This window comes from Schistosoma mansoni, chromosome 2, assembly GCF_000237925.1.
Source record: "Schistosoma mansoni strain Puerto Rico chromosome 2, complete genome".
Classification (NCBI taxonomy): Eukaryota; Metazoa; Platyhelminthes; class Trematoda; order Strigeidida; family Schistosomatidae; genus Schistosoma; species Schistosoma mansoni.
The window spans coordinates 29618355-29631737 of record NC_031496.1 but is presented as its reverse complement, the minus strand read 5'-3'; the positions used below and the strand labels follow the sequence as shown (position 1 = coordinate 29631737).

The following is a 13383-nucleotide window of genomic DNA, read 5'->3' as shown; positions in this document are numbered from 1 at the left end:
AACAACTGTACAATAAGAAATAGGCATAATACATTGGTCGATAATAGACCTCATTTCAAAATGATAAAGAGAACTATATATATGTAATTGACTTTTAATCTACAATTTCCTGTCTAAATGCATCGAACCTTTTGTTGTTTTATTATAGGGTGCTATTCTTGGTCCGGAAGAATTTGCTGAAGGTGTCACTCTAGGTGTACGAAGTTTGCTTGGTCATGCTGTAGGTATGTCAAAGTTGAGTCGTTGTCTTATAGTTGATCGTTAAGTTCACCATCAGTTATCTAACACTCATTTCATATGTTAGTAAGGGGTTGTAGAGATTGCTGACTTTCACTGATAGCATGAACCTATTTGCGCTACACTAGCAACTTGGTTCAATGGTCTAAAGACTAAGATTTAGCACGCGGGAATAAAGGCCCCGAGTTTGATTCCCGCTTTCTGGATCACGGATGCTCACGGGTATGGAGTCCTATACTAGAACGAAACGACTATCCAATTCTTCCAGGTTCTCAATGGTTGCCTAAATTAGATCGGTTCATGACTCCAGTGAAACTCATTTTATAGTTTACGTCATGAACTGATATGGGTTAGGCAACCTCCTAAAACTAGGATTGCCACGTTGTCCTATTATGTGACTCCTCAATAGTGTACGTTCATGATCTTACGGGAGATCAAACTCAGGACCTACAGGGATCGTGGTGAGCGTTTAACTCACAAACCGATGAGTTGAGATTCAAAGATTTACATGTATAGCTTCAATTAATTCATGAAATTAAGCAACAATCGTCTAATTTTATCTTTGTGTGACTGTCTCATACTCAGCATAGTTGAACTTCACTTGCCACAGATTCTCTTTAGAACTCCACGAATAATATCTCAGACTTCTTACTTGATTCATTATATAATCTTCCACTCAAGAGTTAATTTTCTATCAATGTATCTATTCCAACAGAAGTTGTATAATACTGTATTTTCATTACTATCATTATACATACAACATACAATATAATGTTATGAAACCTCTTGAGTATTAGTAACAGGCAATTTTTCACACTCAAACAAGTCTTTAGCATTTATGTTTAATGATATAGTTTGCTTAGTGTTAATAGTTAAATCCTTTTTCGTTTAGGTTCTATTCTTATAGGATAATCTTTAATACGATTTATAACAATCATTTCACTACTCCACTTCTTCCTTTTGAAGGTGGAGCAGCTGGAGCAGTTTCACGTATAACTGGTACACTCGGTAAAGGTATCGCTGCTCTAACTCTAGATGAAGAATATAAACGCAAACGTCGTGAACAATTAGCACGACGTCCAGAAACATTTGGTGCTGGTCTAGCCCAAGGTGGTCGAGGTTTAGTTATGGTAAGCCAGTGTCAGTCAACCGCTTTTAGTGTTTATGTACCTTTTTGTAAAGTTATCTACAATAACGGTTATTTTTACTTTTTAGGGTGTATTTCATGGTGTTACTGGAGTGGTTACAAAACCTTTTGAAGGAGCTAAAAGGGAAGGAGTTGAAGGTTTTTTCAAAGGTATGGATTTTTTTGGTAATTATTTTGGTAAAATGGGTTCGTTAAATGTAATTTTGTAGCAATAGTCTTATCCTTGAAGTATCCACATGAAATAACTAATGAAGTTGAGTGCTGGTATATATATATATTCTAGACCAGAACCTGACCTACACCTCCTTAAGGTGCCCTTTGCATAGTGGAACTTAATCCTATGAACTAACGTGATTGACTAGGTAATGATCGGGCTTGTCCCCACTACCGAAACCATTGGAGATAGAACTAGCCCCCACTCTGTCGTTAATATAGACTGCCTGGAAAGCTTGGAGTAAAGATTTATGAGTTTTGCAGTAAAGAGTTGAAGATACAAATTTTTCCTCTTAATGCCTTACTGGATTGTCTCTAAGAAACCCCCATTACGTCTGGTGTAAACAGGAGCAATAGACATAAACTGTGCCATAACCATTGCACAAGGATCGACGCTAAACTTGTGTGTGGTGTGAGCGTGAACGAACAGTCAATAGAAGGTTTTAATTCAATTATTCGAAGGCACGTATTTCATTCATTCCCCATTTTTACTGAGCTTCAATCTGATTCACCAAAATCAAATTAGATCCATACCTATGTATGTTTTGATTTTTCTTCACGTAGAAAAATTGTTTTTTTTTGTTTAATTTTCTAGGCTTTGGCAAAGGTCTTGTTGGTGCAGTAACTCGTCCAGTTTCGGGAGTTGTCGATTTCGCTAGCAGTTCATTTGAAGGAATTCGCAGGTAATTTATTGCTATTGAATCATTTGTATACAACATAGAATGTGATACAGATGTGTGCTAGTACAAGTTGCTATTACTATAATAACACAATAAGAGACTGGTAGGTCCTGGGTTCGAATCTCGTGAGTGCGGGATCGTGGATGCACACTGCTGAAGAATCCCACAATAGGACGAAACGGCCATCCAGTGCTTCCAGGTTTTCCATGGTGGTCTAGCTTCAATTGACTCACGCTTTCAACTATGACAATAAGATTAGTTTAACATGATAAATAGAAAGTGACTCGTTTTCATCAATTTATCATGTATATTTCTCTTTCTGAGCTAAGGAATAAAATGGATAAATGCTCATTTATATATATACCATTCTATCCTTAAGAAATTGACCCATTTATTAGTCAATGAAATGCACTTGTCCTTTAGGTCACTTCTGATTGCCATCGATCGGCCTTCTCACAAGTCTACTTCTGATTGGCTCTCCATATCAGAAACAGGTGAACATAAAACAAAAATATCACTGTGCAATTGATCTTTCTTCATGCATATTCTTGATTGTTTCTCAATCTCATGGTTTGTGTTGGTGATTCATTCTTACAAATATCATTTGTTCTTTTTTGATAATCTACTTTCATTTCGATACTCTAAAGGAATGTTTCAATTTTACTTAATGGGAATATTATACTTTTGGGGTTTTGCTCCTCTAAATTATTAACTAAGTGAACTGCGAAATAGTTTTCAGCAGGGAGTTGTGGAGATTGTTGAATTTCATTGAAATCATGTACCGATCTAAGTTGGACCACCAACCTGTCTCGAAGGTCTAGACGTTAAGCATCTAAAAGCGAAATTGAAGGTCCTGGGTTCTATTTCCTCGTGCGGGAAGGTGGATTAGCATTGTCGAGGAGTCCTATACTATAACAAAATGGATTTCCAGTGTTTCCAGGTTGTCCAAGTTGTCTAACTTGGATTGGTTCATGATTCCTATGAATAAATTGTTGATTTATTTCACATAAAAAGATACTTTAGTTGTTGAAGATATTTTGTTTATAATGAGAAACCTTGTACAATCCTACTTATTTCTTTAGTATCCTGTCTTCATTACAGCTATATTTTTGTTTCTTTTCATTTGTTATATTACATAACAGATTAGCTGATACAACACAAGAAGTTTCACGTGTTCGTCCTCCTCGGTTTATTCGTTCTGATGGAATTATAAGACCGTATGATAAACGTGAAGCTGATGGTTATCTTATTCTTAAAGTAAGTGTTAATCTCATTTCGGAGATGTCCTGTTTTCTGAACCAGACAGTTAGGTCGCGAAGCTTTCATTATATATTTAGTTAATGACATCATCAGCACATGCTTCAAACGAAAGTGAACTATTAGAATATTTGTACAATTAAGTAGCAGTTTGTTCTATTGATCTGGAATTCGTTTAGTTTTTATCCATAATTATGTGAGCGTTGTCTGTCTATTTATGTTTAAATCGTCTCCTATTCTATTGTTTATTCTGTTTCTTAATGGCCAATAAAGTGGATTGACTTCAATTTTTCTCTTGGTTAATCCGTGATCAGAGTGACAAGTTTCTAAAAATTCTCTGTCTAATATTTCAACGTGTTCCCAATCACCCATGCCCATAGTTGCGCACATATGTATTGATATAAACGAGGGTATTTCGTGGATTTTAACATACTTGTGGACACAATGAGCGACCACTTTGTCCTATGTAGTGCTTTTCTCTGATAATGTTTAAAAAGATAGCGAAAGCTTCACAACTATACTATCGACCTCAGAGAATAAAATACCTTCGAAATGCTGATTCTAAGCTACTCGTTTATTGTGAATGGGCGATATTCACTAATAACTTTAGTTAATGCAATGTATTGAGTTCCTCTATGAATCACCATTTGTATTGTTTCACTTTTATCCTATTGTATACAATATTATCGAACGATGAAAAGTTTGTTTTTATTAATTTTTAGTAAATATCAACTTACTTCTAAGGTAGTTATCACCACGATCTAAGATATCAACTAACAACACTAATAAATAACAGAGAGAAAGCAGTAAAACATCTGATTTACCTCAAGTGTGACACTTGAACGTTTTGTAACCACAACTCTCTTATGTAATTACATGATATTAAACACATGACCTTCAAATCTTACACCAAGTAACATAACACAAATTTTCTGAAAACAAACTGAAATACACAAACAAGCAAAATTTGTTTTAGTCAATCCATAACCAATATACCAGTTATATTTCACTTATTTTGTCAATGACTTCATCCTTAATTGTTCTGTGTGAATGGCATTATGTAGTACATATATATAGTGGTTGCAGCTAGTCAGCAGAAAACTGTAGATCGAGTTTCATGGTAGTTAGTACTCGTTAGTATGGGATACCTGTAGACGTAACGAAACCTTGACTCTTCCTATGGGATTCAAACCCGTATCATCTAACTTTACAGTTTGAAACGTCCGAATTCCACAGAGAACTTCAGTTTCCTTCAATATAGTAGGTATACCTTGCTGATGGGTACTAACTAGCACGAAATCTAGGTTCAAAATTTTCTGCTGATTACATTCAAGCACATAGTATCTCAGCATAGTACACCCGATTTCAAGCTACTTATACTAGTGATCACGTTGCACCTTAACTGATAGAGTTCGATTCACACTAAAGGACTAGGCAAACGTGACATAGATCACTACCCAGTGATCAATCAGTTGTTCAATATAAACTAATCTTCATGCATATATTGAGTCTACTTTTATGCAATAATAACGGAGTTGCTTTATAATCTCTCTCTTTGTTATATTATTCATCCTCAAAAATGACTTTCTAGTCAACCTATTAAGAAAATACTGGTTCCAAACTGGCTCTTGACATTATTAAAATATTTACTGTAAATATTCAATTAAAACAGTTAATGATTCACATCTCTTTAAACTATGTAGTGTTTTATTTGTTTTCCACTAAATTTGACATTATTGTCTGAACCTGACTATGTTGGTAGGTGTAGACTACCTGGTTGGGATGCGTGAGATGATAGCAATCGATGGTTAGAGACCTTGAATGACATAGCTCAAAATCGTTTGCAATGGCGAAGGTGCATCCACTCTTTGTGTTCTACCAAATTCTAATCTTCTGAATTCTTCTTGTCCCTTTCTTTTTTCTCTTTTCATATTTATTTCACTGGATTATACTCCTCCAATAAAATCTTCAAACTTTAATCTCCCACATTACTACTTAAACTCTTACTACTTCAACCAATATGGGATTTGAATCAACAACTGCATCTCCGTGCTAATGTAGTATGGCAACTCGAACTGATGTACGTATGTACGAAGTTCTACGTTGTGACTGACTAAAACTGACTATTCCTGTAAATTGGCATGTAGTTCTGTAGTTATTTTCTGCGTATATATATAGATTTATTTTGATTAGTAGGTTTCAAGTATATTGTACAATAATCTCTGGAGTACAATGTATATTATTATTTATATTATTATTAAAGTACATAGTCTGTTTTCAGAAACATAAAACAAATGCCATCATATGATTATCTTCTACTATTATATCGCTTTACATCTGATCAACGACAAATGAATAATTCTTTCCCTTTTTAATAATGATGATTAATATGAATTTCAGATGTTTTTTTCACTTGTTTGTTTGTTTGTTTCTCTATCTTACCCCTTCTTAGCAAGTAGATAAAGATGGTATTTTTGGTCAATATCTATTCCATATTCATTCTGTTCGGGGAAACAGTGCATTAATTTTAACAACAAAGTAAGTACATATATCTTTAAATGTTTACTTATTGTAAAAGTTTATGAATTAGTGAAGCGATGAATTCTGTATATTGTAAGTTTGAAATTCAATCCAACTCGGCGAGGCCTCACGAGCCCCCCAAATGCCCTGGTACAGCCGAGAGTGGGGAGAATCTGCTCTCCCTCTCCAAATGCCCTCACATGGCCACACGTATATAGCCTCTGCTAGGGAAGACCTAATCACTGCATTACTGTTGTTTACGAAATTGAGAGGACAAAAAACGAATGTCCGGCGCTTTAGCGCTTTAGGGAAGTTGGGAAATCCTGATTCCAAACCAATGATGCACATGGGCTCCAGTATCCTGAGGGAACAAATGGCGTATGAATCAATCGTTGGTCACCGGCTACCATGAGACTGCATCTCCTTACGATGCTCCATTGTCCTGTGGATCAGACCTTTAGGTCAAAGGCTCCGGGTGTGGCCCCCTAAGAAAACCACCTGCTTCGGTCTGGGCACCCGGGCAGTATCTCAGCCCTCACACAAATCGAATGAGATTTGTGTGGTTAGAACTAAATCGGTTATATGAATTGCTTTTTTACAAATTACAATAATAAGCAAAGATGAATAATGGCTAACAGTTTGTTTGAATCTTCCCATTGATGTTTTAGGACTGCAACTGGTCAATACTAAGTGAATTTAAACTTCACCTCATTGCACAAGCAAGTGGCTATCAGGACTCAGTGGCCGAGTGGATAACGCGATGGCGTTTGAAGCGAAAGGTACCAGGTTCGAGTCCCAGAGTGAAAACCAACTCTGAGATGCAGGTACATCCAGCTGACGAGTCCCAAATAGGAGGAAACGCGCGTCCTCGATTCCATTGCTAACCACTATCCATCTTTGCTTACCATGCTTGTGAATTAAGGCTATATCGAGGCAATGCTCACAGTATGCACATATGCCGATAAGAGACTGACCAGTTGCAATCCTAAAACATCAATGGGAAGATTCAAACAAACAATACTAAGTGAATTTAAATTCCAATAATGTTTATTTTAGATTGTTCAAATTAAGAGAAAGATGGAGAAATACACTAAACACTTAAACTTTGTACTTTTCTTGAAATTTCTAGATGGTTGAAATGAGTGTCATGTGATGTTTGGTGAACACTATACTATAGAGTTGTTTTAGTGAAATATCTACTATCAGCTGATTTTAATAGATTTCCAATTGCACAATACCATAAATTGACTGAAATAAGAAATATGAACTAGTTTAAATGGTTTTATAATAATAATATGAAATGTCTGTCCAGTCCCCTTCTGGTTTTCATTGCTTGCTTAGTTTAATCGGAGTCAGTTGACGAAAAGATATATGCTTATATGAATCAATCTCTACAAAATATCATAATACTAAATTATAATTCAGAATAAAACGGTCACCATCAATAACATTGAATGATCATCATAGAATGATTAATAAACTCCAACTTAATGGTTAAACACTCCCTACCTGATCTGAAGGTTATGAGTCCAATCTTTGGATGGATTTGTGTTGGGTACACACTAGTGAGAAGTCGTATAATAGAATGAAATAGCTATTCACTGCTCCTTAGTTTTCAACAATATCTCAAGTGAAATAAATGACTTTATCGGTTATAACAATCTCCATAATACCAAATTCATTTGAATTGGTATTTGTCTCGATTATACAGAGATAAAAACAGAGTTCCAAACACAAAACTTAAGTATAGTGTCAAGACCTTAACAGGGGAAAGTAGTCTTATATTAATTGTACGTGGTCATAATATGGTGCATATAAAAAAAGGGTACTTAGTAGTGGATGAATAGAACGAATCCAACAATTTACTGTAACGAGACATAAGACATAGAAACCCACTTATTAATTGATTGACACCTATGTACCCATAAGCCGGCATGCCTAAATATCTGGTGTAGTATCAGTTGGTATGTTAAGCCCATATGTCTTATTCTAACTTCTGGACAAGCCAATTCACCTATCCATTATAAGTCATGTTTTTACCTTGTTAATTATTCACTTATTAATCCTGACCATTTTTATATGAGCGTATGTGTGTGCACACTTATTATCCTATTTATCACATGTCTGTCATTTATTTTTGTCTGGCTATAAATATTGATTAATGCTTGATTAAAGTGAGTTGGCTTATCGGCCATCTCCAATGCGTGTCATTTTTGTTTCGCTCGCTGATATTTACTCATGTGCTTATAGCTTTCTGGCGTGCATCATCAGTCAATAAAACTGTAGTTGCCGCTTCTCTTTGCCTTCTGATTTTATGCACCGTTAAGATTTGTATTATAATGGTTATCAAGGTAAACGATTAACGAAGCACGGCACTACATTGGGCCATCTGTTCCTGGCATTTAGATATTTCAACAAGTTATCCATCCCCTTGTTTGTTTACAGATCATTATGTCAATTAATTGCATAACGTATTCAGGTGCGTTTGTGAAAAGTTTATGACCTTTCGCTGTACAAGTTACCGATAAGTCTTGTTGATTGAATACCATATTCAGATCCTAAGCTAGTCCTGTACCCCCAAGCTAGAACTACACAGCGACTTGAACACGAAAGAAAAGGTGCAAAATATACGTGAAGCACTTTACTCTAAAGGTTCATTTATGTACAGAAAATATAGGGTTTTTATAGTATTTTAGAAGTCCTTGGGTTTTCCTGAAAATTCTAGAATACTACTAAACAGTAGTGTAGTAATCAGCCAATCAGAACCTTTACATGTGACTTTTCATTTTCACGATATTTCTAGCAAAACTTCTAATCAAACGCTGATTGGATAAAATACTTAATATTTCCTGAACTTGTCATGTCTATTGCGGGAAATTTTCAGGATCGCCCCAACAGTTACAATCGGAGACATCGTGATGGCTGGAAATATGCATTGAAAAGAATAAATACTATTCAGATGTCGACTTCTAAAATGGTAATGTCTAACTGGCGATCACCCAATATTTATCATCCATCAAGAGATAAGGAACGGAAACTCGCTAAAATACATTGTGTTAAGAATTCTATATTGTACCCAAAAAATAATACTGAATATATATATATATATATATATATATATATATATATATATATATAATATCAGGACTCAATGGCCGAGTGGATAACGCGATGGCGTTTGAAGCGAAAGGTACCAGGTTCGAGTCCCGAAGTGAACATTAATTTCGAGATACAGGTACACCCAGTTGACGAGTCCCAAATAAGACGAAACGCGCGTCCTCGATTCCATTGCTAGCCAATATCCATCTTTGCTTACAATGCTTGTAAATTAAAGCTATATTGAGGCAATACGCACAGTATGCACATATGTCAATTAGAGACTGACCAGTTGAAGTCCTAAATATCGATGGGAAGATTCAAAGAAGCAATACTAAGTGGATTTATATATATATATATATATATATATATATATATATATATATATATAATTTGTATAACGATTATATTTTGCTTTGCATTTTATTAGCAACCTACTAATCATAGAATCAATGGATTTATTGGGAACATTTTCAATTGATTGGAAAACTCCATTAGAAAATTTATCTGAAGCGCCAGTTATCAACAAAAGTGGGATTTTGATTAAATTAAAAGAAAAACAGAAAAAATTGTTCACATCAGGTCATCAAATTAAACAATTTGACTGTGATCTTAATTTAGCCAAAGTACGTACATATATATATAATATTTTAAGGATATTGTTCTTTGACGGGCATCTTCCAACTGTCTATTACTCCAGCATGAAATGTTTATGATCGATCAGATCAATATGTAATACTTATGAATTCAGAAGGGGTTTTGTGGAGATTTAATATGTTTCATCGTTGATAGCATGAGTCAATTGAAGCTAGACCACCATGAAAACGGCCGTCCAGTTTTCCCAGGTTTTCCATCGTGGTTTAGCTTCAATTGACTCACGCTTTCAACTATGAAACTTATGAATTCATTGATTTCTAGATAGGGTCCACATGACAATTGAAACTAATGATCGAAGACCTTAGACAGTATCGTTCAAAATCGGCTTGATGATTTGTATCTATTCCTAATTAAATAATTTATCAGTTGTGTGAATAAAGTGAATGAGATTAACTTAGTTGCTATTAAAAGTATGAAGACTGTTTCACTCCCTTGTTAGGAGAATTCTTCTTGAGTGATCTGAAAATAACTGAATATTGAAAATTTTAGAACGCTACCTCATAGTACAATGTTCGGGTTAATGAGATGATAAACCACCACTTACTTTGGTTGATCCAGACTAATTTGTTAGGATCTGCACATAAACTTCGATCACTGGTTGGAGACGTCTTATCTTTCTGCCTATCATTAATACTACAATGGTTTAGACTCATTTGTTATTCATTATCTTAGTATTATCCTGCAGTGATAATGTAGTTTGACATTGTGGGCTGATATACTTTTATGTTAGGCTTTATGTTGTTTATGACTAACTATTGTGTTGTCTATTCTTTTTTAATCTTAACTTATTCTTTTCCAGTTAATGATCAGTGAGATCAATTTGGCCATGACTAAACATGAACACTTGGACTCTAATCTTTGAATCAAAGCAATAACTATACTCATACACTTATAATGACATTGTGTGTTTCAATTTGTGGTGATTCATTTCAATACTACTTTAATACAATTGTATACTTCTTTTCAATAATTATTATCCGATTATCATAAATACTCTCTCTATCTCTCTGTCTAGTTAGCCCGCCTTATTTTGTTGACAACTGCGTTTTTTTTCTATGATATTTTGATGCTGCTATTGGACAAACTATTTTTCTAATTGAGTTATGACGTGCATATACAAGGAAAATATTTTGAAAATGAACCCCCTTTATTACATAGAATGAATCCGTTACCATGTAATATTTCTTGATTTATAATTGCTTAATCACATATACATGCCTATTATTGTCTGTTGACAGAGCTAATGACAGATTCTCTCTATTTGTTATTATTCATTCTTTATTTGAATTATAATGTATAGATGATAAGAATCTGCTTCTTTTTTGTTATATCCAGTTGTGATTTGGTTAGAATGGTTGATATTCCCCCCGGGTAAGCTGAAGATTGATACAATTGGGCATTGTCCGGTTCAGTTCACAGGCTTCATCCATGAAAGGGAAATCATGTAAATGGGGGATTGGGAAATTGTCTTGAGTCGTCTGGTTATACTAACGATGGTAATCACTACATGGACCCCAGTTCTGATCCTTCTTGGTCACCATATGTAAATGAGAAGCCTATGGACTACTAGATTAGATCGAATGATGCTGACGAAGTCCAAGGTTTAATATTAATGGCTGTTCTACGTGTTTTTTGATAACGATTTTGTTGGCCACCTACAGTAACATTGTGCTACTTGAAGTTTATCGTCATCGTGACAATGTTATCGGGATTATGCTGATCTACGCTCATGTGTCGACTAAGAAACCTGAGCTAGAAATATTATTCCTGATATGCAAGAGATGGATCGTTGATTGGCCAGAAACAGTCTCCCTCATTATTGTCTGGCTGACTCGTTTCCCTGGTTCTCACTGTTATATGATGTAAATTTGCACGGTCTTGTGCATCGCCGTGCTTTGTGCCGTATTTTTTGATGGTACCGACAAATTCCCAGGGTTTGTTTATGTGATTAGGAATGCTGTCTCAAAAACGGTTTTTTCTCGAAACCGATATAGCCCTTCTGGCCTGGATAGTGGATATAGTTGCTCGTAAGGCTGCCAGCTTATTTGACAACTCAGATAACTCCTGTTGAAATGTATTCATGTCATTGATATCCGCTCTGACCTCAGCTTGTACTGTGTTTAAACTGTGGCCATCCGGATAGATTTTCATCATTTGGTCTACCATATCTGCCAGATTCTTCAGAGTAATTGATTTCCCTGACATGTTGAGAATCTGTCTTACATTATGGGATAATCATTGTAGCCACATTAGTTTCAATAAAAATTCATCTAATATATATTAGCCGACTAGTTGCTCCATATACCTTAAGGGTTGTGACGGTTTTCTATCCTTCAAATCACGTGCGGTTAATAGTTGTTGTATTCTATTTTCCTCAAACGTTGATGTACGTTGGATGACTGCTACCTTCTGTTTTTCGTATGGATCTTACTCCAGCACTTGATCAATTAAATCACCGAATTGTGCAGCGATTTCAATCAGAAGGACACCTACTGGGTGTGTATTTTGTTACTTGCCATCGGATTCCTCGAGCTAAAAACAAAGCTTCTATTTTGGGAAATCAGATGCATGGGTTGATTATGCCGTACGCTGGAAGTCTGAATTCTGAGATGGAATTAACTGTGGTTATTATGGGTTCAGATATGTGAAGTAATTCAGGGGAAGATTTTAGGGAAAGACCCACCAATGTCACTAAGATCATTAGGAGAATACATTATACGAAAAAACCCACCGGTCATGTGTAGTAATCACCATGATAAACAAAATAAACTTTCGGGCCCAACAGATAATTGTGGTGGACTAAAATATATCAATTTCAAAAATAATGACAAGGTTATTAAGAAGGAAAATTAGTGTGCTAATACACAAAATATAAATTACACACAAGGAAATATACACTGGATGTTACTTAAATTGTCAGGAGTAGGCGTGTTCTGGTTTCTTTTAGTCTGGTAATCCACAATTATAAGTATTTAGTAATTACAACTTTGATTGCTATAATCCGAGATGTATATCCAGATAAACCATGTAATGAGGATATCCATATGATCCATATACATACACAGCAAATGTATCAGAGTTCTATTATCGTAACAGCGGATAATTGAGAACATGGAGTATATGTGTACAGCAGTGTATTTGTCAGTGATAATCAATGTGTCATGCAAGAAGAGTTCGAAATCGGGACGGATGGTCAGAGACCATGTTTTTTAAACAATAATTTCACAGTCGATAATGGTAATTCGATAAATTATGAAAATTAATGAAAAAAAATGCGAGTAATAACAAGGACTAACTACAAACTAAGCTTATATTAACTATCCGCACAGCATAAATCGACCAATATATATAGCTGTCGAGATTTTAACTATCTCCCTACAGTTAATTTCGTGAGAAAAACTACTTATAAATCTGAAAATCATAACAAATAAGACTATTATCAGAAGGGGGTTTGTGGAGATGTTAGTAATTTCATATAGTTGAGATCATGAGTCAATTGAGGCTAGACCATCATGGAAAACCTGGAAGCACTGAACGGCCGTTTCGTTCTATTGTGGGACTCCTCAGCAGTGCGCA

General features: G+C 35.2%; 1 protein-coding gene and 1 non-coding gene across 2 annotated transcripts in view; both read left to right on the top strand.

Moving 5' to 3' along the window:
* Smp_021170 (VPS13C protein, putative (fragment)) overlaps positions 1-10669 on the top strand; it is a gene marked incomplete at both ends in the record, with an annotated part of 125584 nt that extends 114915 nt beyond the window's left edge. The window contains 8 exons of the mRNA XM_018796326.1: positions 149-224; positions 1204-1367; positions 1453-1534; positions 2193-2280; positions 3420-3538; positions 5994-6072; positions 9581-9776; positions 10607-10669. Of these exons, the coding sequence (XP_018650550.1) occupies positions 149-224; positions 1204-1367; positions 1453-1534; positions 2193-2280; positions 3420-3538; positions 5994-6072; positions 9581-9776; positions 10607-10669 (867 nt within the window). The remainder of the gene's footprint in view (positions 1-148; positions 225-1203; positions 1368-1452; positions 1535-2192; positions 2281-3419; positions 3539-5993; positions 6073-9580; positions 9777-10606) is intronic.
* Positions 6790-6858, top strand: Smp_tRNA_00520_Pseudo_TTG.1.1. Its single transcript has one exon. It is a non-coding gene (tRNA).
* Positions 10670-13383: the final 2714 nt, after the last annotated feature.